Source organism: Colletotrichum phormii (assembly GCF_030913505.1).
Source record: "Colletotrichum phormii strain CBS 102054 chromosome Unknown BDP81scaffold_16, whole genome shotgun sequence".
In the NCBI taxonomy this organism is placed as follows: Eukaryota; Fungi; Ascomycota; class Sordariomycetes; order Glomerellales; family Glomerellaceae; genus Colletotrichum; species Colletotrichum phormii.
The window spans coordinates 359,852-384,200 of NW_026851458.1; the positions used below are offsets into that span (position 1 = coordinate 359,852).

Consider the following 24,349-nt stretch of genomic DNA (forward strand, 5'->3'; position numbering starts at 1 on the left):
CTGTTGGACTGATGGTGTGTACTTGTATGTTTACGAATGTCCAAGTGATATGAGGTTGAGTCCAGAGCAAAGTCCGATATCACCGCAGAGTCGAGAGCGGTCCGGCTTACCCGTATGCACGTACAAACCTCTATCAGTTGCATAAAGCTCGTGTTCTAGTATCTTATTAATGAGAGATCATATCTTCTCGAAAGAATATGAGGAAATTTATGCACACTTTCATAGATCAAGGTATGCTGGTTAAGGGTCCTTCTTGCAGTCTTAGTAATTGTAGACTACGAGTAAGTTAAACGGCGAAGCTTTTTTATTATGCTAGGATGTAGAAGAATTAGGAGATAGTCAGTATAGGGTATATTCGGCAGCGTTTCCAATAGCCATTTCTCTGAGTAGTACTTTCGAAAGATGAAGAGCAATAGAACCTCGTACTAAAGATAGAGCATTTCGGATGCATTCTCATGCTTCAAGTTATCTGAGTTGGGTGCACTGCTTGCATAGTCTGAGCTAACCATCCCAAGCGACTTTTGAAAGACCACACATGAATAAAACTTTCCTGTCTTGTTTCCAGCCCGGAAAGACTGTAGAGATTGCATAAAAATACAATGTTATGTTCAGAACATGAGGGACTTGTGATGGTCCTGTAGACACGGAAAAGTTATTGTTCATCGTAAGCTGTTGTATCCCTAGCTCATACACAAAGACCTGAGCTGAGCATCTGGCGGGGCAGTTTTGAGCGACGCTCGGAGCCTTGTGCGGCGGTGGTGGGGTTCTCGCAGCCACCTCATGGTCCAACGACCAGGGTCTTTCCAAAAGTCTACACCACACTCCCCTCCTCAGCGTCTCCCATCGCGAAATCAACCTACCACCACACGCCCTCGCCTCTTCAGCCTCGCGCTCACAGCTCCCCAACGTAAAGCCGGTTCAACCTCGTCCGTATCGACCGACCCGTCCGTTTACTCACAGCCCACGACCCAGACACAAACCGCCCACCATGGATATCCGCCTCCTCAAGCCCGCCGACCTCCCCCTCATACAGCATGCCAACCTCGAGAACCTGCCCGAGAACTACTTTCTAAAGTACTACCTCTACCACGCCCTCTCCTGGCCCCAGCTCAGCTACGTCGCCGTCGACGTCTCCCGCCCCAAGCGCACCCCCTACGACTACCCCAAGATCGTCGGCTACGTCCTCGCCAAGATGGAGGAGGAGCCCACCGACGGCGTCGCCCACGGCCACATTACCAGTCTCAGCGTCATGCGCACCCACCGCCGCCTAGGTATCGCCGAGAAGCTGATGCGCCAAAGTCGTACGTTTCCCTTCCGACTCTTTCCCACTGTCACCAGGCTCTTTGAATTGTAATTATCACTGACATCCACGACTGCAGAACTCGCCATGGTCGAGACCTTTGGCGCCCAATACGTCTCCCTCCACGTCCGTGTCTCCAACAACGCCGCAATCCACCTCTACCGCGACACCCTCGGCTTCAAGAACGAAAAGACGGAGAGCAAATACTACGCCGACGGCGAGGACGCCTACTGCATGAAGCTCGACCTGAGCTACATCCGCGAACAGATCCAGGACGAGCGCGACCGCGAGGAGGAGGAGGCGGCAGACGAGGGCGAGGCCGTGGGCGACGTCGGGCGCGATCCGAATGCGCCTGCGTCCACCACCACCGCTGCCGCTGATAAGAAGCGCAAGGTCAAGGTCGGTCGCGGGTTGGGTGTGGGCGAGCTTGTTGAGAAGAATGAGAGTCAGAATTAAGGGGGCCCTTCTTTGGGGAAGAGTTAGCCGGATTTTTTTTCTTTTCAGAAAGTCCTGGCTACTCGATGGCTTGCTTGGTGAAGAGCGGGCGGGCATAGATTTGCTTGCTTTCCAACCTTTGGGACAGCGTAGCCGTGGGCGGGAAAGCCAAAAAAAAAGGAAGAAAAAAAGAAAAGAAAAGGCAATGGTACTTTGACAGGCTGATGACACAGCTATCCAAGGCTTGACCACCACGTCGTTTCGAAAGCACAGTTGCAAGTTCTATTTCCGATGGGTGTGTGTGGTCTTTTGTCAAAAAAGAAGTGCAAGATGAGCCTTTCGATACTGGGCAATGTAGCCAGCATTTGGATGTGGAGTTCAAAAGCCTCATATGATCGGATCATGTTCATGACTGGGTTTACGGCGCATCATCACGGCAAAAGCAGAAGAGTAGACGAGGCATCAGCGGGATCAGATGGAAGCAAAGACTAGTTTCCCTTTGCTGTATCTCTACAGATTACTATATGTACCGATTTGTTCCCCCTGAATCATACGGCCCCCTACATATGTGTACGTACCTAGCTAAGGTAGGAATTGATGTGTGTCTGTCAATGTGTGGACTGTCTACCACCCCCCAGACTTCTGGTCCTCCGCCGCCAACTCCCTTGCAAACTCGGCATCCGCCTCGACCTTGAGCTTCTCGATATTCCTCGACAACTCGTCAATCTCTAGACGTTGCGTATTCTCACCGCCGCCTCTTCCGCCGCATCCCCCGCCACGACCACGGCCCCGGCCCCATCCTCGACTACCGCCGCAGCGTCCTCTTCCGGGATTGGTATCCCGCATCTCCGTCCTTACTTTGTCTAGTTCTTCTACCCTCCTGACAATATCCCTCTCCATCTCCTCAACCGCCTTGAAAAGCGCCTGGGAGGAGGGCGGCACTGGTGTAGACGGCGTGGAGGTCATGCCACCGCCGCCGCCAATGCTGGGGCTCCTGTTCCCGGCTGCTGGCACTGCCGGCACTGCTGTGACGGGCCATGCTCCGGGCAGTCCTCCCCAGGGACCAGGACTAGGACCAGGAGGACCATTGCCGACGCCTGGATAACCACCCGGCATGGACCCTCTACCCGGCCCTGGAGGTCCCCACGGCATGCCCCAGACGTTCGGCACTGGGGAGGCGTTGTTGGGGAAGTTTGGGATCGGGGGAGTGCCGTGTACCACGGGCGGCGGGGGAACGTGGACACCCATCGGCGGAACAAACACTCCCGGCCCACCCCACGGGGCCGGTCCGGGGCCGTGGTGCTGGTGCTGCTGATGCTGCTGGTGCTGCTGATGTTGTTGGTGCTGCTGTTGCTGTTGCTGCTGTTGTTGAATGTGTCGACGCTGCTCTTCTTGATGTCGTCTTTGCTGCTCTTGATGCTGCCTTTGTTGTTCCTGATGTTGTCTCTGTTGTGCCTGGTGCTGCTGCTGCTGCTGGTGTCGTTGGTGCTCCTGCTGATGCCGACGTTGGTGATCATGGTGATGAGGATCTCCTCCCGGTCCACCACCACCATCACCGCCGCCGCCGCCCCTCGGCAGTTCCCTCTGCGCTCCCCTCTGCTCGCGTCTTGCCTCCCTATTCTCTCGCCTGCTCTCCCTTCTCTCCTCCCTCCGCTCCCTCTTCTCCTCTTTCCTCCTCGTGCGGCGTTCCTTCCGCTTCTCCTTGCGCGTGGCCCGCTGCTGGCGCTTGAGTTTGCGCCAGTCTTGCGTGATGCTTCTGATTTCCGCTCGGAGCGCTTTCTCCTCTGCCTTTTTCGACGCAGCGGTGGCGGCTGCTGTTGCTGTATCTTCTGGCCCTTTCTCTGGTTGCTTCTGAGGTTGCGCCGCCGCCGAAGAGCCCGCGGAACGTATGTCCTCGCGGAGCTGCGCAATGTCATCTTTCGTGACGGGCTGCTCTGGGTGAGATAGCCAGGAGGTGATGCGCTGCTTGTAGATGGGCAGTTGTGAGGGATAGAGGTCTTCGTAGTCTGGCAGGGAGCCAACGGAGGATGCAGAGGATGCGGAGGAGGATGAGACGGAGCGCTGGTCTGAGGGGTACCGGCCGGGAGGTCGACCGCGGGCTGCTGCTCCGCCACCATCCCCACTCTCATGGCGTGCGTGTTGTTGTTCTGGGCCACTGCCTTGGAAGAAGAGATGCTGCGGGTTCGGGTGTGGAATGATCGGTGGCTGAGGGTGAGGCAGTCCGGTCGGGGGGAAGGGTCCTGGAATATGGCCGGGACCGCCAAACATCGGCACCGGTGGCGGGCCTGGAGGTGCGGGCGGCGGCGGAGGAGCCCATCCGGGTCCGGCATAGTGCGCTTGCGCGCGCGGCGTGGTGGTGCTCCCGAACCTGATGCCGTTCTCGTCCGCAATGAGGTTCCCTACTCGGATACCATTGCTGCCTGCGACAATACGGTCGCCAATGTTAATGCCGTCCGTCGAGACGGTGATGCCGCCAAAGCTCCAACTGTTCCGGTCATTAGAGCCGGACTGCGGTTGCTGCTGGGCTTGCATCGTGGGAAATTGGCCGGGATGCGCAGGGAACGGTACAGGCGTGGGACCGCCGCTGCTACTGCCACCACCGAGACCAAGATCGCGATCGCCGCCTCCGATGGTATGGTTCTCGACATTTCTGTCAAAGGACTGGTCCCAAGCGCCTGGCATGTGTAGGTCCTCCTCTGCCACCTCGGGCACCAGCGTGATGAGCATGCCCCTGGGCCGGAAGAACCCTTCGTTCCACTGCGCGACCACACCCTCCGCTTCCTCCCTCCTCACGCCCAGAGCAGCGGCCGCCGCGCCTGGATCGGTGTCCTTGTCCGCGCGGATCTGGTCCAGTTGCGCCGAGGCGTGCGCGCTGCTGCCGCTGTTGCTCTGCCCTGTACCGCTTCCATCCAATGTGGCAGCGGCGGCAGCAAGGGCCTCCTCCTCAGCCTGAAGCTTACGGTCGATGATGGCCTCGTTCCGTGCCGCGGCGTGGTGCGGGATCAGGCAGTTTGTAAATGTCGCCCAGTCCTGCTGCGTGACGTCGCGGGGGGCCCATGCCGGAGAGTAGGGCACGTCGTCCGGTGTCGAGCTCGGGGTGACGGTCAGTGCGTGGACGAGGAGGTGGTCCCTGGGTGACGGGGCGAGTCCCGCGGGCGCGGGCCTGGATTCGAAGTAGGATGCCGTGAACTCCGAGTACGCTGATGCCGATGCCGATACTGACCCCGAAAGAGACTGAGATTGATGGGATCCCCCCCGGTTGCCGCGAGAGAGCGACTGGTGAGGTCGAGGCTTGCATTCGAGCTGTGATGGTGAACACCGCCGCCGCCGCCGCCGCTGCTGCCTGGGCCGCCGGTGCGGGGTGTCAATGGCGGGGTGTAGATGACTTCGCTGTGGGATGAGGCATGCGAGGAGCCGCGCGAGGCGGCATCGTTGGTGCCATGATGGGACGAGACCTGAGGTGAATTTGAGGGCGGGTTTGATGGCCGGCCGGAGGTTGAGTAGATGTCGGTCTCGGAGTACGGCGGAGGGGGGACGTCATCGAGTTCGGGGTCTCGCATGGCCGCCATTCGCGGTGGGTACCTTTGCTCGGTGCGAGGTGATGTTATGTGAAGCTAGGAACAGAGCTGTCGAGGTTGGAAGATGTTTGCTTCGCGACGATCGTTAGGTTATCAAATTGTCTACTAAACTGGTGGGGTCTAGTTGAAGAGAGTAGGTTGTTTGCAGTGAGAGGTGAGATTAGAGGAAGCCAAGGTGAAGAAATCCAAGACTTTGGTAAACGGCACTACGGCACATGGATGAAGAAAGTGTGGGAATACAAGGCACTTTGATGAGCCTATTAGCTACCTTAGCTGTAGTTGTAGCTTGGCTGGGCTGGGCTGGGTTGGGCCTTCTGTTGGCCGTTTAACTCAATCCTCCTCTCCTCTCCTCCCCTCCATCATCTTTCCCCAAATCCCAAGCTTGCAAGAACAAATGGCCATGCTTTCCCACTAGCGAACCTCTGACCATTTTGTCCCCTCGTTCGCGCGTAGCCTTACGACGTCTAATTCCCACCCGTCGAACGGTGAACCACAGTTCGTCACTCAATAGAGAGGGCCGGGGTGTAAACCCCACACCCTCGGGAGCCCAAGCGGTGCGGCCGAGCCCACGCCAGGTAAAGATAAGCATCAACCTTGTTTGTGGATGACCCCTGCGGTCCACGGCGCAGTCAAAAGTTGCGAGGGGCACGCGTTTGTTCGCAAACCCGATTGTTCAAGGTGTCCCCTCCCCCAATGAGAAAATAAGCCACCGAAAAGTCGAAGCCTGGATGAGAACAGCCCGCAGTCACTTTCTTCGAGAAGGCTCTCTGTGCTGCAACGCGCTGACGCGGCCCCTTCGGAGGCAGCAATACGCCATCAGTGTGATCCCTCCACATCAAGCCACATAAGCCTGCAATCCAGTGGGTCTCTCTCCCATGCCGTTGGAAACGCCGCCACGACCTTTTGAGCTTGTGTTACCCCTCTAAACTGAACGCCATGCTCCGGAACCAACCGACCCTAGCCCTAGAAAGAGCAGTGGCCCAGGACTGAACCGCGAATTAGTATACTTGTACAGAACCCAGGCTGTGCATGCGCCGGGATAACATTCAATGACTGAGCCAGGGCTGAAAGTTCGCTTTCGTCTTCGGGCCACGAATCATTCCCACGGCCGCGGACGCCGCTGTCGCGTCCCCGGCAGCGTTAAGCGTGCTAGGCTTTCCCTAGAAAAATATTCCAGAGGCAGTACTCATCGGTCAGCCTCGGTGCTCCAGAGATGGAAGTCGACGTCCTCTGGCTTGTAGTGATCCGCAATGATGGTAGACAGATGGTTCCGCGAGTGTGCGCCACTGTGTAACATGTTAGCTGTGGCTCACCAACATCGTACGTGGGACTGTTGACTTACAGGTTGGTGATGTAGGTGTCGAGCAGTTCGGGAGGCACAAATTCACTAACTGCGCTGCGAACGTCGACACCGTTGACCATGGCTCCGTCTGCGAAGCTGACATGGCCCATGGAGCTTCCCCATTCCACCAGGCTCTCCTCGTCAAAGTAGCTCTCTGGGCAGAGCTTGTAGACACCACTGAGGATGGTCACCGGGTTGCCCTGCTCCTTTGCTGCGCGCGCAATCACACCAGCGCCCGCGTCTGTCAGGATGCCGCCGTTGGCCAGGACGGCTCTTGCTCCCAGAATCACCTTGTTGATTCGGGGCATGTAGGCCATCAGACCGCTGTTGAGGAGGTTGATTGCGCTAATGCCCGCTGCTGACAGCTTCTTCCTGAACGATGCGTACGGCGACTCACCACCGGCGCAGGCAGCTGTTCCGGCGGCGATAAATAGGGTGAACTTTCTTCTTGTAGCAGCGCGCAGGATGAACTTCTGGACCGTGGCTGAAGGCTGGTGCACCAACACGTAGTCCCCAGGGTGAATCTGAACATCCGCGGCTCCTGCAATCTGGTCGTCCACCTGACCAATCTCGTCCTTGAGCTCCTCGATACCCTCACAGACCTCTGATCTCAGAGCGTGTACCTTAGTCGACTGTCCACGAAGGGGAGTCGAAGCGCCAGAGTCCTTGCCAAACGGCGATCCGGCCATAATGCCAGCAGTGTCCACTGGGGGTGACGCCTCGAGGAGAGAAAAGAGAGACTTTGACACATGAAAAGAGCTCGCGGATGTGAGGAAACCGGGGCGAACGGGTCTTGGGCCGCTCGTGATATAGTCGGAACCGGCATCCTGCTTGGTATATGTAGAGGGAGGCCATTGGTGCTCCAGCTTGGAGGGGTCGGGCACTGCTGTCGTCGGGGTTCCTCCAACTTCTGTGGCAGTCTCGCTGAAGTCCTCGTTTCGGTCTTCGGCAGCCTCGTCTCGGATCAGGCTCAACACGCGTCTAACGATGTTGCCAACGACTAATTCCTTGGGCTGCGCGGCGATGAGGCGCAATCCGATCTGCTGTACCTTCTCCAGCAACGAATCGACGTCGTTCCATTTCGACTTGGCGACGACCTGGAGGAGAATGTGTGCGGTCGCGACGGCGCAGAGCTCGGAGCCCTGGATCTGCCTTCTTTTCAGGAGACTGGTAAATTCAAGTATTAGCGCGGGCAAGCCAAAAGAGAGAAAAAAGGAGTATAAGGCCGGCAGGATACGTACGAGATAAGACTGTCAATTGACGCTTCCAAGGGCTTACCCTTGAGGGTTTTGAGGTACCGCTCGAGGTCCCCCGCGCTGGGCTTCACGGTAGCCATTTTCGGTGGTGGGTGCTGTCGCCGAAGTCAAGGTCCGATGATGGGAGGGGGGAGTCGTCGCAAAGACTTTTCGGGATTGATCGATGACGGTTGCTGAAGTCGCAGGAGATTCCGAAATGGTAATTTGGTCGTCTTCAGTCAATGCACAATGGGGATGTACCGATCAATGGCCGTTGGTCTGGCTTTGGGCTTGGACTGAATGGAGAATTGGAAATTGTGCGCAAACGGCTGTGACTCAACTGTGAAGCTCGGAGAGGGACAATGAACGACCCCTGTCACGCTAAAAAAATCTCGAGGGGCATTGGATGACCACAAGCTCCGTCTCACACCTCCCTAACCACTGGAGCCAGCTGGCAGCAGTAAGTGGCAGCCCTCGACGGCGGGCTAGTCTTGGCCCGAAGCAACCCGGCTGAGAGGGACACCCGTGGACCTCCAGGTGTCCCCAATGATGCCTCAGTGGAAGCACTCAACTGCTCGAGTACCCCTCCATCACTGCAAAATGACGTTTGCCCGCTGAATTTCTGCTGTGAGTGATGCGTTAGGGGCATCAAGCGGTTGGCTATGGCACTGCGAGCTGTCCGTCATCTACCAGGTTGACAGAAACCCTGAGGTTCCTTGCTCTTGGGTTGAACATGCCCTGGAATGTCATCAACTGCTGTGTCGATTTTTTTTTTACGTCGTTATACCATCAATTGCTACAGGTAATCTATTCGTCTGGAATCTAATTACATTTCGGCTTACCTCTGACTTTCAAGGTGGCTGTCTAATGGTAGTTCACACAAGTGCTTTTCTTATTTTATTCTTCTTATTTCTTATTGCTTAGAGAACCGACTGCTTGACCATAAGTTGCGCCAATTATAGTTCCGTTGAATCAAATGAGGGGAGCCAGAACGATGGTGTCCTTGGTTAACATGGCTTTGTCTAGATGAGTTATGGGAGTGCGTTTGCGATAGTACCACCTTTACAGATCTCAGAGTGTACTAAGTTGAGAGTAGGCGCAGAGGCATATCTTATCTACCACAATTACCTATGACATGCTAGCCAAGGTGAAATTGCTTTCTTTACCCCGACTCTCCATGAGAGCTTTTTCTCCTGTGGCCTCCTTGACATTAGGTATCACACATAATGTGGGAAAGCTAGCTATGGCAGAAAACAGTATTGTGAGTTTCCGCAGGTCATGTTCCAAGCTACCACTTGGGTTGTGAGTTGAGTCTGTAAAATGAGCCATCCAATTGACGTCTGAGAAGCAACCACACTCAACATGGCAGGGCACTCGTACGAGTATCGGACGACAGAAAGCATCTCTTTGTTAGTGGTGTAGACAACAATCGTGTATTTTGATTGCGAGACTCTTGAATTTGTGAAATGTATCCGTTGCGTCCCAGTTCAACGAGGGGTTTTCTCTGCGATAGGCAGAAGGGTCCGCCTGGGCTTGGGGACGAGAGACGAGAAGAGCGAATGGTTGAGCGGCATTTGAACACGGATACGAAAAGTGAGGGATCGGAATTGCGAGGCCAAAAGGAGGCCGTATTCCGCCAAAGGTTTGGATGCTGCTGCAGAGCGCAGAATTGCGGCCTCCGATTCATGCCCTGTCAGACCTGCCTCTGTGCAATCAAACCCTCAACAACGACAGCAAAAGTGGAGTGGCTCTCTTTCACATGGGAAAAGAAGAGCACACAGTTCCAGATTACAGGCAGAGAGCAAGGTAGCTCGGTATCGGCTCATGGACGTTTTCAATCTTTTTCACACAAATCCTTGCCATTACGAGACCCGATACCTGTGGTGGGAAAGATGCCTGCTGGAGATGGAAAAATAAGGGACATATGACAGTGCAGGAAATAGTGTGGATGAAGAGATCAACTGATTCATACTCAAGGATTGCTAGGTATCCCACTCTCATCCTGTCAGTTTGTGTTGGGGAAGCACAGAAGGTACCTTACCTTTGAATGAGGTGGGCTGAGGTACATCCATTACGTAGCCGCTTGGCAGCAGCTGGCCCGCTCATCACCCACGTCCTGCATCTCCAAAAAACTGCAACAGCGAGTGGAAAGATGAGGCGGAATGGGAGAGATAAAATGTCCAGTGGAACAGAGTGAACAATTCGACACGTGAACCCGTCTTCATTGCCCATTCCTCCACAAGGGTCAGCAGTCAGTGTAACCCCACGGTCAGCCCTGGACCAATACCGTCAATACCGGCCGGCATCAAACCGTTCTTGCGGCTTGCCATACCTAGGATCCCAGTGCCACCACGGTCCAACCCGGCCAAACCCAGCAGATTTCCATAGTGTTGAGCTGCTGCTGCTTCTGCACCTACCTCCAGTTACTGCAGTCTGCTGCTCCCCTCTACTTGCTCAGGTTCCCTTCCGCGGCTTCCACTCGCGCCTCTACCTCACCTCACCTCACCTCACCTCACCTTGCTTTAACTATCCGTACCTGGGTACTGGATTACTTGCCGACACCTCCAATCACAGACCAGGCCACTGTCCTTTTCATCCATTGCCTTAACGCTACCGCATCCCGGCCGCCTCGATACCTCCAACTCTCGAAAGCCCGACTAACCCTTTTGCGTCTTTCCTCCCCTCTCAAGGTCTCAAGGTCCAATCGACAGGTTTGCGCTGACGGCCACATATCACTTTAGCGTCTGTTAGCTGTCGACGGACGAACCTTTTACACCAGCGCCACCACCTCGCGCTTTCATTTTCCTAGGCCTCGTTCGCTCATGGCAAGCTGATTGTTGCCGTTCTTTGGACTTGGGGGGAAACCCATCTGGACAGCCCACCGGCTTGCATTCCCCGACTACGAACACGACCACGACCACGACCACGACCACGACCACGACCACGACCACGACAGACCTCATCGAGCATCTCAACCTCACGCAATCCCACCAAACACCAAAGATCAGGGACACCCTTTTGAGACGACAGTCAATCCTACACTCGCTTCTTCCAACTGCGGTGTTTCCGAAATACTCGCTGGACGCCCGTTTCTCCTGACGCGACTGCTAATACATCGCCTCCTTCGTCGCGCGGAACGTCTGGAACATTCCTGACCACCGAAACCACCCCTTACTATCGACCCTCGACGTCTCCTAAACCCTCCCACTCCCGCATCACAACCCGCCGTCGACCCTCCATGCCTCATGGATTGCATATCCTATCAAAGATGAACTCCCTGAATATCATCACCTCTCGCGTCTCTCCGCCGCCAAGTCCGGTCGCCTCGCGATCCAACTCCATTGGTTCCTTGGGATTGGCCGTCCAACCTGACAGCGACCAGCATGGCGGCGAAGGCGCAGAGAAGCAGGGCGACGACCAAGACGAGGATGTCTTCCCCCTCGAAAAGTCAGCTTTCGAACAGCGCAACGACGCACATGGAGCACTCGATCTTGCAAGCGAAGCTACGCCGTTAATAGGAGGAGAATCGAAAGAAGCAGGGTTGAGATCAACTTCGTGGCACTCATTGCCTCGGCGCATCGCTGCTGGCTTCATCAACTCCCTCCGTTGGGTGCTATCCACCCTTGCCGCCCCGGGCGTGTATCTGATTGCCTGCCTTTACGACGACGCAGGGGATTTCTCGCCCTTTTACCCGCTTAAAAGGCTATTTGGCTTGCACAATAGAAACAACAAAAAGCTCGCGACAGCCTTTGCTGGTTCAGTGGACGAAAAGTCGGGCCGGCAGGGCAGCGCCGGATATGGAGGGGTTGCGTACTCAAGACCAGTGGGATCATCAGGTTCATCTTCTTCAGGCATATCTTCAGAATCAGACTCGGACGCCGATCGCCGACGCCGGGGCTCGTCCGGTCGACACTCACGTTCAAAGTCTGCAGCGGAAGAGATTGCGCCAGCGCGGAGATCTATTCGTATCAAGCTACACAGTGAGGATGCTCTTCCGCAACGCAAGCACCGAAAGACGCAATCTGCGGCGGCACGGCCCAAGGGTAGTGGTGAATCTGGCTCTTCCGACATTTCCGCGCAACTCAAGTCTCCGACGTCTCCCGCAGGCGCGCTGACGAGATACCCAAAGACACCGGCCCCTCCTCGACCCTTGATTCCTCGACGACAGCCGTCATACCTGAACCTAGAGCCTTCAACCGACCCCAAGTACCAAAAGACTCTCATTCTGGACCTCGACGAAACTCTGATTCACAGCATGTCCAAGGGGGGGCGGATGAGTACGGGACATATGGTTGAGGTCAGGTTGAACCAGACATACGTCGGTGCTGGAGGCCAAACATCGATCGGACCGCAGCATCCCATTCTGTACTGGGTTAACAAGCGTCCACACTGCGACGACTTCCTCCGTCGGGTAAGAACAGCCTAAGATGACTGAACGAGTGCTTGGCGCTAATCGTGTGACGAAGGTTTGCAAATGGTACAACCTCGTGGTTTTTACGGCCTCGGTCCAGGAGTATGCGGACCCCGTAATAGACTGGTTAGAGGCAGAGAGGAAATTTTTCTCGGCGCGATACTATAGACAGCACTGCACATTCCGACAGGGAGCCTTTATCAAGGACCTTAGTTCGGTCGAGCCGGACTTGAGCAAGGTCATGATCTTGGACAACAGTCCATTGAGTTACATGTTCCACCAAGGTGTGTCATGCTGGCATGCGGTCCAGGCTGGGGAATTTGGCTAACATGCGTTGCTAGATAACGCCATCCCAATCCAAGGCTGGATTAACGACCCGACAGACAATGATCTCTTGCATCTAGTGCCGCTGCTCGAGGGTCTCCAGTATGTGTCGGACGTGAGGGCGCTACTTGCATTGCGCGGAGGCGAAGATGGTCAGCATATGGCGTAGAATTGGGTTGGGACTGTAGAAGGAAACCTGGTGTACTGGCATGGAATTGGCAAAGCGAAACACACCAGCGGCTTCAACTTCGTGGTGCAGCGCTGTATTAATAACATTTGGTAAAGGGATCGGTAAGAGGAGTTATTGGGCGGCACGACTGCCAATGTAGGTACGATTCTGTAAAGCTTCAGGAATACATGCCAGGCCACCAGCCTTTTTGTCGGTTGCCGACGTTCAGCGAAAAAGCATGTATTATGTGCAAAACGTAGCGATGGTGTTTCTGGGTGGTTGAGGTTGTTTTTTGGACAATGGTAAGGTTGACATTCATTGAGAACTGGAGAACGTTGAGCAATGGCGAGCTACCTAGACGATACTTCCGATATTCCGTATTTCCTTACCTTGTGCCTGAGCTAGAGCAGCTGGATCATGCACAGGTGGGAGACGAAATTCCACGCTGCAATGATACCATCCGTACGTCAGGCAGCTTCAGCTACCCTTGCTAATGCTGGTTTCTAGACTCGGTCGAAGAGCTACCTTGAGGCACATTGCAGAAGTTGGCAGGGCTTGAAGGAAAGAGGCGCAGTTTTCATGGGCAAAAATTGAACTGGCATTGGTCTGGAGTGCCTGGGCATCATTTGCCTCGGGCATGGGTGATGGATTGGGGGGGGGGGGGATTGCACCAGTGACCAGCACCAGCCACAGGGAAACCGAGAATCACATCTCGATCATAATTGCTCCAGATTTTCGTCAATACTCTCCACTGTGTTTGTGTTTACAAGCGCGGTTGAGAGCGGGAGCCTGAGAAGAAGGGCAGGGAGTCGTGGAGGACTCGCTCCGGGGACCTTATTCGCGGAAAACTCCACGCGGGCGGAAAGCAAAGCTCGAGCTGATTGAGGATGATGTGCTAATCCCAGACGGCCAGAAGGCGAACGACGGGACGGGCTAGATGGGGATAGCTTGGGGTGTACGGAGTACATGCGGGCCCCAGGGAGAGATCAGAAAGGTAAGAGAGGTTCCATAGGGGAAAGGTCTCGACCAATTATCGGAGCAATTATGGGGGGCAGGGCCTGGGCTTTGTGGGTTCGGCGGGGAAGGGGGGTGGTGACATCATTCGACAGGTGACGACACCACGACATCGACAGCTGGGCGACGTGAGGGAAAGAGGCATAGCTTAAGTTTTTTGGAGAAGCTTGGGACAACATACATTGACACATCCAATTGAAGAGGTGAGCTGAGCTGAGGGAAGAGACGGGAGAGAGAGAGCTCTCTGTGACATGTCTTTCCGTAGCGAAATGCCCACCCCTGCCTTGTACCATGTCCAGCTACGCTCTTAGTACGAAAGTAGCTTCATGCTTTCCACGCTTCACGCTGTGTTTTTTCTTCTGGCCTGAGGGAAAATCAGGTCCAAACCGATGATGGAATGAGACCTCGATCTGGCCCCTTCCTTTCGCGGCGCCAGAGGTACCACCACCACCGGCTAAGGTAGCTTCCCACACGCTTCCCTCTCCTTGTTTCGCCCTGGGACGAACGAGCAGGTACGAAGGACAGACACTACGCACTTGCCTTGCTCCGGTTACCTCCTTTGCCTCCTTTGCATTGCAGAGGCTGAGGTCACAGGTGGCTCACACACACACACACACACACACGCCGCCCAGTTCTCTCGCTCTCTCTCTCCCTTAGCACATAAAAGCCTTTGCCCTCCCACCCATCTGGCTCGTGGTTTCTGTTTACATCACCTCAATTGATTCTCTTTTTTTCTCATCACAACAAGATACCCCAGAAATCAGTCATCATGTCTCTGCACTGTAAGTCGTTTTCCTGTTCGGCTGTGGAAGAAAGACTGGAGGAAGCATCACGTCTTTCCTCTGTAGCTTTGCTAAGCTACCTCACCTCACTCTCTCATCTCAATCCCGCCAGGGAGAATGCGCCTTGGCTGGACTTGCAAACCCAGTCACCATCAATAGATTATTAGCTGACAACCTTTCGTGACAGACCTTCCCCCCGTCAAGCCTTCGGCTATCGCCCTCGGCACCATCTTCAACCATACGGCTGAGCTCGCTGGTACGTGAAATGTCCCTCCCCAAGCTCCCGGCCAGACGCGCGCCATTACACGACAGAATCAGCTGACCCAAGCTCCTTCCCCTCAACAGTCTTGACCCCCATCTTCGGCCAGACCTACCAGCGCGCCAAGGCCGCCAACACCAAGGAGGAGTTCGCTCGCTCCAAGGAGGCTCAGGGTGCCGCCGTCGCCTGGGGAACTTCCCTCGTCGGCTCTGCCCTTCAGTCCTACGGTGTTGGTGCCCTCATCAACGCCACCGGCACCCTGTCCTACAAGGGCGCGGCTTACCTCGGCTCTCTCATCTTCTTCGCTACCTCTGCTCCCGGTGTATGTCATACCTTCTTGGCCCTTTCTCATGGTCTTTCAACTAACAGTGACATAGTACATCTCCCAGGTCTTCGTCGAGAAGCGTCCCGTCGACACTGTTGGAGTCAGCGTCCTGGCCAAGGTCATTGAGACTGTCGGTCTGTCGGTCTTCCTCACCTGGTGGGGAACCCGCACCAACCCCTTCGACTAAAGGGTTTAATGTATTATGAATGATTCAGCATTCCTGGGAAATGGATTGCTCGTGTGCTATTACCGTTGGGTTGGATGGGATGGAGACATGGAGTTTAAAGCTAGCCAGCAGTTGCGGCTAGGGCCATTGTCATGTACCTACACTTTTACGTCTCAAGCCATGATTCCCTTAATCGATCAGATCACCTGATACTTTCTTGCATTCACACTTACACTATTGTGATGTACTCCGACTCCGCCAACACCCCTCGGTGTTGTGTCCTTGTTGAAATGTAATAAGAAAGTTTTCGGTTCATTCAGAGAGCACTACTGTCATTCTACGGATGCTTCCTAAGACCGCTCAGGATTCTTGAAATATGTCAGGTCACTTAACAAGAACTTTTGCGATTCGTCACCACTTGGGATCAACAAAGACCCATACTTGACCGTGGCCTGGGACAAATATTGACAACATGCACAAATTCGCTCATCGGGAACATTCCGAGAGTTCTTTGGGACAGTACAGACCACCCGTTGATGATTCGGCAAAATTATCACGTCTTGGATGGCCAATGTACTCCATCAGCAGGACATCATGCCGTTAAAGGCCATCAGCCTGGCAAAGGTCACATCTTCCCCACGAAGGAGAAAGGGCTCCTGACACTTCGTGTCGAAAAGCTTGATGAAGCAAGAAAAGTTCCTCCACACCTCCGCACCCTTAAAGGTTCCAACGGAAGTTATAATGATGGTAAATCATTTATTTCTGTTCTTCTTTTTTCTATCAAGAGACAGAGCCCCTCGAGAGAGAGAGAGAAAAAGAGAAAAGAGTAGCGCAAACAAAGCGTTACTACCCCCAATGCCCAAAAGTGCCCTAGAACGCCATATCTCTTCATCTTTCTCAAACCAGCCAAAAAAAGCTTTTTTTTACCCCATATATTGTGACAATTCATCATTTTCTTTGGTGGGTCATGTCGTGATGGTTCCGTCCCATGTCTGATGATGATAAGACAAAAGACCAAAAAAAAAAGCCAAGCAATGCAAGTTTATGCCCAGAAAGACTGCTTCGCAGTCTCCTTCTGCACAAGCTTCACAAGCGCAGCGTAGACCTCGGAGTAATCCTCGCCATCATCCTCCTCGTCGTCACCCTTGCTCTCGCCAGACGCCTTCTTCTCGGCCTTCTTGCTGTCGGCGGCGGAGCGCTTCTCCGAGACCATGACGACCGAGGTGGGCCGCTTCGTCTTGGCCGCGGCGCCGAGCTCGGCGCGGGAGGTGACGAAGATGTAGGGCACGTTGTGGTCCTCGCAAAGGACGGGGAGGTGGGAGATGACGTCCATGGGGGAGATGTCGCCCGCAATAATAACGACGCCGGGGAAGGCGGTGTTACCGGGTCCGGCGGCGGGGGATTTGCGGAGGGTCTTGACGACTTCTTTTACGCCGCGCTTGAGGGTGTTGTTCTTGGCGGCTGTTGTGTGGTGTATGCGTCAATAATCGCGTCTATGTATTAGAGAAGGGGCAGGGGAGGAAGAGAGAAACATAAAGAACGTACCCTTGCGAATGGACTTCATAACCTTCTTCATAGCCTTCTCATCAGCCAAAGGCACGGCAAACGGCACGAGAGCGCCGACGACGGGGAGGCCATCAGCAACGGCAACGGCGGTAGACTCGCCGCTGGCGACGGTGGTGGCGGCGACGTCGGCCTGGAGGTGCTCGTCGAGGGCGCGCTCGAGCTTCTCCTTCTTGTCCTTCTTGTCCTTTTTATCCTTCTTGTCCTTCTTGATGGCGCCGTCGGACACGGAGCGCTTCTTGTCCTTCTTCTCCTTGCGGTCGGGCTTCTCGGCGGCCATTGTGACGGTCTGTTGTTTTGTTCTGTCCTTTTGGAATGAGAAAAGGGGGGGGCGATTGGCGGGATTGGCGACGGCGACGGGAATTCGAATTGGGCGGGCGACGGTCGTGGGTTGGATGCTTTCGGCTCGAAGTCGATGGGCTCGATATTTTTTTTTTCCGTCCTGTAGGCCAATGCAACTTTTTTCTGCTTAGCCCCACCTTTGCTGGTGTGCGATTGGGGTCTTTCGGTACGGTCGTATTTCCGTGCCGAACTGCTGTTCACCGAAGGTTGGATCCCGGTGAAATGGTCACGTGAGCATGATCGGCCAATCACGGCCTAGACATTGAGCAAATGTCAGCGCAATGTGATGGCTGGAGACCATGATTCAACTTTGGTTATAGGGACAATACAGACGCATTGGAGAGTCGGCTAAATGCTTTTGATAGATTCAAATTGAGTGACTGGAAGTTATGTAGTCGGCGGCATGACAACGCAGGGTAAGGTGTTTCGACATCGTCGGCTCGGGCACTCGCCTCAATGTTTTCATGCCCCAGGGAGTTCCGTTGTGAATTGAGAAACGAGTCAACATCTGGCCATGTAAAATACGTCTTCAGTCATAGAGTATGTGATATGCTTAAATCGTCCAAATGGGGCTCTATTCCATGTCTCCCCCTCTACGTAGTTGATATACACGTGTTTTGACACAGGGAATCGTTGTCCGCCTCTAGCACCCGTCGTCCGCCTTCTTCCAAAAGAACATTTACTCCTGGTCGCTGAACTCGGCGCGGCCCTGCTTGGAGTTCAAGTAGTGGTTGCTACATCGATGGTTAGCGTCATGTATCTACCCCATATCGAATTGCTCTTGCTGTTGATGCTACAACAAGCCCGTGGGGATAACTAACCGGTGGGTGGCCCAGTCCATAATGTACCAGCCGGCGACCAGAGGAGGAAGGAAGTAGAGGACCTGGTGGCTGAAGCGGCGCCAGGTGTTGAAGACGGCGTCGTGGGCGGCGCCGGCGAAGGGGTTCTGACGGTTGGGGGTGATGCCGTAGGTGATGATACCTCTCTGCTTCTCGCCACCTGAATGAAGACTTTTGTCAGTATGAATATTCGATTCGGAATGCGTCTCGTTTGTGCATCGTGTCGGCCGTGGGTTTCTGAACGAGTCCCTCTTCATTCCCTCGTGTTCAATCCCCCCGAAACCCATTGTCCATCGTTCAACCGCGTCGCCATCGTAAATCGATATCGAGAAAGTCGGAAAAAGACATACCAATGTGTCCCCACCAGCCGAGGTAGCTATTCAAACGTCAGCGAGATATTCATCAAATGCAATTGGGAGCGGTGCATGGCGCGGCGGGCAGAAGGAAACCTCATGATCTTTCCCACTCGGAAAAGCCCGCACGCCCCTTCCCGTTCGCCCGCTCAATTGACCTCCAACAAGAAATTCACTTACTGAGAGTACTTTCCGTGAGGGACGCTGGGTCCTCCCATAAGAGCTTGCGTAGGTCTCATCGTGGCGGTTGTGCTGTGGTGGACGGTGATGTGCAACACGGGTTGGATATTCTGGCAGTAAATCGGAGAGGGTCGAATCGGACGAGGTTCAAATCTTGTCCTTGACCTTTCCTGCCGAACCCGAAAGCTGAGGCGCACGTCCCAAAACGGCTTAGCGCATTCTTCACACTCGAACCGTCACCACCCATCCGACCACCCCGGTCACCCTGTGTGCCAAAATTCCATGACGGAGCTTACCGCCGCCGCATTCTGGTGAGAGAGAGGAGCTTTCGGCAAGCTTCAGTCCTCACACTGCACCACCAGCCCACCACCACGGAAACGACTCCAGACGCTCCAACTCGGATAGCCCGCGATACCCTCCAGCGAACTTCGAATCGCTGAACGCCAATACCGAAACCAAACAGTCACACATTTTCTCCCTCGCCCGTTCCGACATAATGGCTCAAGCTCTGGGCTTTGCGTACCGCATGGCCGTCCCTGCGGCCATTGGTATCGCTGTCTTGCAGTCGTCAATCTACGATGTCAAGGGTGGATCCAGAGCAGTCATCTTTGACAGGATGTCCGGTGTCAAGGATACCGTCATCAACGAGGGCACGCACTTCCTCGTGCCGTGGCTGCAGAGGAGCATCGTCTTCGACGTGCGGACGAAGCCCAGAAACATTGCGACGACGACGGGCAGCAAGGATCTCCAGATGGTCAGCTTGACCCTCCGCGTGCTGCACCGGCCCGAAGTCCAGGCCCTCCCCAAGATCTACCAAGTGAGTCCTCCGTAGAATACTCTACTTCTGCTGGAAAAAAAGTACACGCAATGCTGACCAACCACTCCTCCGTCCAGAACCTCGGCCAAGACTACGACGAGAGAGTCCTCCCCTCCATCGGAAACGAGGTCCTCAAGTCCATCGTCGCCCAGTTCGACGCTGCCGAGCTCATCACCCAGCGCGAGGCCGTCTCCCAGCGCATCAGCTCCGACCTCCGCAAGCGCGCCGCCGAGTTCAACATTGCTCTCGAGGACGTCTCCATCACGCACATGACGTTTGGCAAAGAATTCACAAAGGCCGTCGAGCAGAAGCAGATTGCCCAGCAGGACGCCGAGCGCGCGCGCTTCATTGTCGAAAAGGCCGAGCAGGAGCGCCAGGCCAACGTCATCCGCGCCGAGGGCGAGGCCGAGAGCGCCGAGACGATTAGCAGGGCCATTGCCAAGAACGGCGACGGCCTCGTGCAGATTCGAAAGATTGAGGCCGCGCGGGATATCGCGGCGACGTTGTCGTCGAATCCGAATGTCGCGTACTTGCCTAGCGGCGGTAAGGGCGGTAGCCAGATGCTGTTGAACGTTGGCCGGCCGTAAATGTCTTTGCGGAAATGCTACGGGGGAGGTGGGTGAGTGAGTGAGTGAAAAAAGGGCGACGCTGTATTATAGACTTTGAAGGCAAGTCACCGCTTCAATAAGTGTAATCATAGGGCAATGAAATTCTGCCGCCTTTCCACACACTTTGTTTTGTGCCGTACGCCTTGGTGTTTGTGAATGTTGTATGCTCGTGCTGGGTCGGAGATTTTGTCGTGGAGAGTAGCGCTGAGCTCAGCCTTGTGATTGAACATCGACGTCGAGAACCTCAGGTACAGGCAACATAATGTTTCTGAGAAGCTGAACCTTCTTCCGTGTTTGAATGTGTGTGAGAGCACCACCCTACACACGCATCCGGAGACGAGTATCGATAATATCGAAGAAGGGGGCGGGGCGGGGTTCTGCGGTTCTTGATCACAAACAATAAATTCTGTCCCATTGCTTGAAATGATTTGCACCCCTTTTACCATTGACATTTTATAGAGTCTAGTCGAATGACGAGCACAAGTCTCATTGGTGATTCCAAGCACACCTCTATAATATGGGTTTTGGCCACTTCATGATTCCCTCTTTCTTCCCCCCCTGAGCTGCCTGCTTGCTCAGTCCCTCTCGCCTCCTGACATAGACAAAATGATACTTCTCCATGGACCAAAGAGTAGCAGGCGGCTGTTTTGTTATTCGATATAAGGTACCCGTTAGAGAGTCAGCCATGGGCAGTCAGACGGTGTGAAGGAAACCAAGTCAAGAAAAGTTGAGTGAATATGGCCCATGGACCAATTAGTATTAAAGAAAACCCTTTGGATAGGGCAGGTATCATAACTGCAAAAGCCCATCGACCCAAGGCATCATACCTGAGGACCCCAAGTCCTCTCCAACGCCATCACAAGTTCTCCAAAAAAATTAATTTCAACCATGTGCTATGCCCACCCGGCTCTAAAGGGCAGATTCAAGGAACTCGGCAGTCAAGTGACCATTGAAATCATCCACCTTGCCACCAGGCGGAACGAATTCACCACCCTCGAGCTTCCAACCCTTGAGCTTCATGCTCTTCCATTCCTCCGAGAGCTTGAGGCGCACGAGATCTCCCGCAGCCCGGGCGTCTTCCGCACTGTCGTGTCCCTGAACTTTGCCAGCCGTCTCAACTTGGATTTTGCGGCTCAGAAGGTTGTCCATCAGCATCTTCAGGCCCAGGCGGTACGGAAGGCCATGCTTGTGAGGGAAGAGAAGAACGGTGTCGATGACTGTAGGGTGGACGATGCGAACGGCATTCAAATCATTCTCCAGTCCGTGACCAATCAGTGGAGTCTCGGGGCTGATGAGGGCAAAGAGAAGATCGCGGGCAATTTCAGGCGACGACACAACCTTCATCTTCTTCTTGGTCTTCTTAGGGCTCGACATCGTTTTCGCCTGGGCAGGAGTTGGATCTTCTTCCTTCGCAGTCCAGGGCTCCGCGGATGCCATGTCTTCGGGCCACACACCCGAGTAGCGCGAGTTGAGATCAAGGATCTCACCGATGGGCTGAACGAGGACGTCCAAGAGCTCCTCTCCATCGGGCCAAGAGGTTGCAGTGATACGGATGAGCTCAAGGCCATGAACTGTGTAGCACATTTCGCAATCGAAGCCAACAGCTCTGTCGGTGGGAGCATTGGGGTTGGCGGGTGTCTCGGCGTAGTTGAGAACGGAAGCCAGTCTCTTGGGATCCGATGCCTTGAAGACGTGGTGAACGTTGGAATGACAACCGGCAGAGTCTCCGACGGCTTGGCCACAGCATCGGTAGCGTTTGGGTTGCTGGGATCTGTCACCCATTTGGCGCTCGGGGAAGTAGGTCTTGCCCCAGTGGAAGTTGCAACTGCCGCCGGAGGCGAGAGCTCCATCCTCTTCTCTTCTTCCGGGGAACATCTGGAAGCGCTTGTCGCAGCGGTCACACTTCTCCCAACCCTTTGCGGCATCAAGACCCTCACGAGCCTTCTGGATGTCAGCCTCGGCAGGGACAGAGGAGACATAGCCATGGACGGCAAGGCCATCGATGGGGGTGATGAGTTGGCGAACAAGCTGAACTTCCTGGGCCGAGTTCAAGCCCGTAACAATCTTCTTGGGAGGGACTGCAGCCTTGTTGTGAGGACCCTTTGGGGTTGTTTGGCGGCGTTGAACGACTCTCTCCTCCTTCCACTGGAGCAGCGTCATCTTTTTGTACTGCATGATTTTGTTCTTAATTACGTTTGAGTAGATGGCACCTTTCTCTATCGCCGTGGATTCTTCTTCGTCAAGGACTCTCCAAATGAGATCTTGGTCTTTGAGAACGAGCTGCTTCTCTTCTGCGTCTTTGGCAGTCTTCTCGAGCTCGTTGTTTAGGCGAACGTATTGTTCGTGTAGCAGTTGCACGAGCTTGAATCGAATCTCGAACTTTGCCGGTGATGATTTGAGTAAACGAGGGTTGAGAGCCTCAGCCTTCCTGATAGTCTTGGGAGGCTCGGTCTTGGAGGGGGTGGAAGGAGTGTCTTTTTGAAGTGAGGTTGGGTTTGTAGTAGAGGATGCAGTAGTGGCAGGTGAATCAGCCTTACGTTTGGTTGGAGGATTAATAGATGTTGATAAAGGAGAGGACCTGCTTGGAGCAGAGTGATTCAGTGACTTCCTGAGGTCGGACGAAGAAGCGAGAGAAGGTGCGACTGGTTTAGACTGTGGGAGCTTCTTCACGACCGTGGAGGAGGAGGATGACGGGCGCTTTAAAGGTGGAGGTGAGATGGGCCGAGCGACAGGTGACAGAGTGTCATCTGGTCTTGGTGCGGTAACGTCTTGTTTTGAGGTCGTTTTGACAGGAGTGGGAGCTCTTGTAGAATCGGCGGGGTTTCTGACGTCTTGGGCAACCTTCAGACGTTTTCGAGGGCCATCCCGGGTTGCATCCGTCGTGGTATCAGTCGACCTTTCTGCCGACGTTCCTGACGCGTTGAGTGCCGGTGCTGAAGGTGCCGCCATCTTATCCCTGTCTGCTTTATGCTGGAAGAGGCACATGAAAGCTGTGCATTGCTCTCCCTTGGGACAGGGAATGTGTTTGAGGTCTACAAAGGACATTGTGACAAGACTTTCCTCAGAAGCTGTAGATATTCAATGGTTCCGTGAAACAATGGAAGGAGCGGCTGGCGCGGTTGCTTCCTTTCTCGTCTGTTACTACACAGCTGAGGGAAGGAACGAAGGTGACGAGTAAGAGACTGCCAGAGCCTCGTTTGCAGATGGAAGTTGACGTACACCTACGTAGGTATACACAGACGACCCTGCGGATAGAGAGAGTGGGGTGAGTGAGACTCCTGGCTGTTGGTGTGGGAAGAGCCAAGTGTGCTAGAGAGGAATAGAGATAGATTGAGTATGAAAGCGCCGATTAAGGCCTCGAAGATCCGGGGGAATGGTGCGAGGATCTCATAGCCAAAATGAGGGACGCAGACGCAGATGCAGACGGGAGCCAATGTCGTTGTGACGTTCCAGTCGGAGAATTCGCGGGTCCACGGACAAAGGGACGTTGGGTGGTTGAACTTGGCCGGTGTGGCGCGTAGACCGGGCGAGGCTGACACAAGAATGAAGTAAGATTGGGTGATGATCCAGAAGACGATAACGGGAACATCCAAGGCATAAAGATGGGTTGGTTTGAGACAGTGTCACAGATGGTTGATGTGTCTCGAATGTTGTCGGAGTTGGGATGAAGGGAGGCTCCGAGCGTCTGGAAAGATTACCTAAGGTACTCTGTACCTTAACCAAGGAAATACTTCGTAAGGCCACCAGCTTGGAGCTCTAGTGGGGCCGTTGACCGAGAATAGGCACATCCACCTGTTCGGTCTGGATCCTGCAGTTTCCAATGCATTCACACAGCGTCGTCACTTTCCCCGCGCAACGGTGGCACGCAACGATGAAAGTTACCAAGACGTCCATGTCCTGGTCAGATGAGGCAACACGCAACGAGAAGTGGTCTGGCTCATTCATCGAATGGACGACGTAGGGAAGACTGCAATTGAGCTTGAAGGTTGCACCCTTTCTTGTTGAAAGTTGTTCCGACGCCGTTACAACACCCACCTGAGTCAAGATGAGAGTTTCCCAGCCATCATTGATCAATCATTTCTTGCGGCCTGCCTGCATACGAACACCCAAAAACGGCAAGGCCATCAGGTCTGCTATCGACCTGTCACTTTTCAAGACAAGCCCGGCATCTTTGTTCCTGAAATTCGGCGAAATCGGCAGGTCCGCGATATCTCCCCTCCTTGACCATCTAGGACCATCCAGGACCCTCCTGGAGGAGCCTTGCCACGGTAGTCCCATGTACGTAAACTCTAATTCGTCCACCGTCT

At 54.5% G+C, this 24,349-nt stretch overlaps 10 protein-coding genes across 10 annotated transcripts; 5 read left to right on the forward strand and 5 right to left on the reverse strand.

Annotated features, from left to right (window-relative positions):
• Window positions 1–988: 988 nt before the first annotated feature.
• Window positions 989–1,756, forward strand: BDP81DRAFT_325758 (acyl-CoA N-acyltransferase; the record flags this gene model as incomplete). Its single annotated transcript, XM_060585006.1, has 2 exons — window positions 989–1,301; window positions 1,380–1,756. 2 exons carry the CDS (start codon window positions 989–991, stop codon window positions 1,754–1,756), a joined length of 690 nt encoding a protein of 229 aa, XP_060442488.1.
• A 603-nt stretch (window positions 1,757–2,359) lies between these two features.
• On the reverse strand, window positions 2,360–5,295 carry BDP81DRAFT_451843 (uncharacterized protein; the record flags this gene model as incomplete). Its single annotated transcript, XM_060592681.1, has 2 exons — window positions 2,360–4,898; window positions 4,955–5,295. The coding sequence occupies 2 exons, from the start codon at window positions 5,293–5,295 to the stop codon at window positions 2,360–2,362; spliced, it is 2,880 nt and encodes a 959-aa protein (XP_060442489.1).
• Window positions 5,296–6,499: 1,204 nt separating this feature from the next.
• On the reverse strand, window positions 6,500–7,991 carry BDP81DRAFT_396614 (initiation factor 2 subunit family protein; the record flags this gene model as incomplete). The annotated part of the gene is made up of 3 exons (XM_060588212.1): window positions 6,500–6,599; window positions 6,656–7,822; window positions 7,897–7,991. The coding sequence occupies 3 exons, from the start codon at window positions 7,989–7,991 to the stop codon at window positions 6,500–6,502; spliced, it is 1,362 nt and encodes a 453-aa protein (XP_060442490.1).
• Window positions 7,992–9,070: 1,079 nt separating this feature from the next.
• On the forward strand, window positions 9,071–10,026 carry BDP81DRAFT_62560 (uncharacterized protein). Its single transcript, XM_060596078.1, has 2 exons — window positions 9,071–9,151; window positions 9,239–10,026. The coding sequence occupies exon 2, from the start codon at window positions 9,357–9,359 to the stop codon at window positions 9,816–9,818; it is 462 nt and encodes a 153-aa protein (XP_060442491.1). The 5' UTR covers window positions 9,071–9,151; window positions 9,239–9,356; the 3' UTR covers window positions 9,819–10,026.
• A 1,132-nt stretch (window positions 10,027–11,158) lies between these two features.
• BDP81DRAFT_325520 (dullard-like phosphatase domain-containing protein) lies at window positions 11,159–12,794 on the forward strand (the record flags this gene model as incomplete). The annotated part of the gene is made up of 3 exons (XM_060584985.1): window positions 11,159–12,301; window positions 12,357–12,585; window positions 12,643–12,794. The coding sequence occupies 3 exons, from the start codon at window positions 11,159–11,161 to the stop codon at window positions 12,792–12,794; spliced, it is 1,524 nt and encodes a 507-aa protein (XP_060442492.1).
• A 1,615-nt stretch (window positions 12,795–14,409) lies between these two features.
• BDP81DRAFT_433293 (uncharacterized protein) lies at window positions 14,410–15,559 on the forward strand. Its single transcript, XM_060590846.1, has 4 exons — window positions 14,410–14,590; window positions 14,778–14,846; window positions 14,936–15,171; window positions 15,227–15,559. Exons 1-4 carry the CDS (start codon window positions 14,578–14,580, stop codon window positions 15,359–15,361), a joined length of 453 nt encoding a protein of 150 aa, XP_060442493.1. The 5' UTR covers window positions 14,410–14,577; the 3' UTR covers window positions 15,362–15,559.
• An 823-nt stretch (window positions 15,560–16,382) lies between these two features.
• On the reverse strand, window positions 16,383–17,183 carry BDP81DRAFT_325545 (50S ribosomal protein L30e-like protein; the record flags this gene model as incomplete). The annotated part of the gene is made up of 2 exons (XM_060584987.1): window positions 16,383–16,801; window positions 16,886–17,183. The coding sequence occupies 2 exons, from the start codon at window positions 17,181–17,183 to the stop codon at window positions 16,383–16,385; spliced, it is 717 nt and encodes a 238-aa protein (XP_060442494.1).
• Window positions 17,184–17,589: 406 nt separating this feature from the next.
• Window positions 17,590–18,794, reverse strand: BDP81DRAFT_433297 (UcrQ family protein). Its single transcript, XM_060590847.1, has 4 exons — window positions 18,618–18,794; window positions 18,435–18,460; window positions 18,067–18,244; window positions 17,590–17,979 (listed from the first exon to the last, which is right to left on the reverse strand). The coding sequence occupies exons 1-4, from the start codon at window positions 18,674–18,676 to the stop codon at window positions 17,925–17,927; spliced, it is 318 nt and encodes a 105-aa protein (XP_060442495.1). The 5' UTR covers window positions 18,677–18,794; the 3' UTR covers window positions 17,590–17,924.
• A 319-nt stretch (window positions 18,795–19,113) lies between these two features.
• BDP81DRAFT_451849 (SPFH domain/Band 7 family protein) lies at window positions 19,114–20,021 on the forward strand (the record flags this gene model as incomplete). The annotated part of the gene is made up of 2 exons (XM_060592682.1): window positions 19,114–19,434; window positions 19,512–20,021. The coding sequence occupies 2 exons, from the start codon at window positions 19,114–19,116 to the stop codon at window positions 20,019–20,021; spliced, it is 831 nt and encodes a 276-aa protein (XP_060442496.1).
• Window positions 20,022–20,951: 930 nt separating this feature from the next.
• BDP81DRAFT_325406 (exonuclease) lies at window positions 20,952–23,087 on the reverse strand (the record flags this gene model as incomplete). Its single annotated transcript, XM_060584976.1, has 2 exons — window positions 20,952–22,574; window positions 22,716–23,087. The coding sequence occupies 2 exons, from the start codon at window positions 23,085–23,087 to the stop codon at window positions 20,952–20,954; spliced, it is 1,995 nt and encodes a 664-aa protein (XP_060442497.1).
• Between the last annotated feature and the right edge of the window lie 1,262 nt (window positions 23,088–24,349).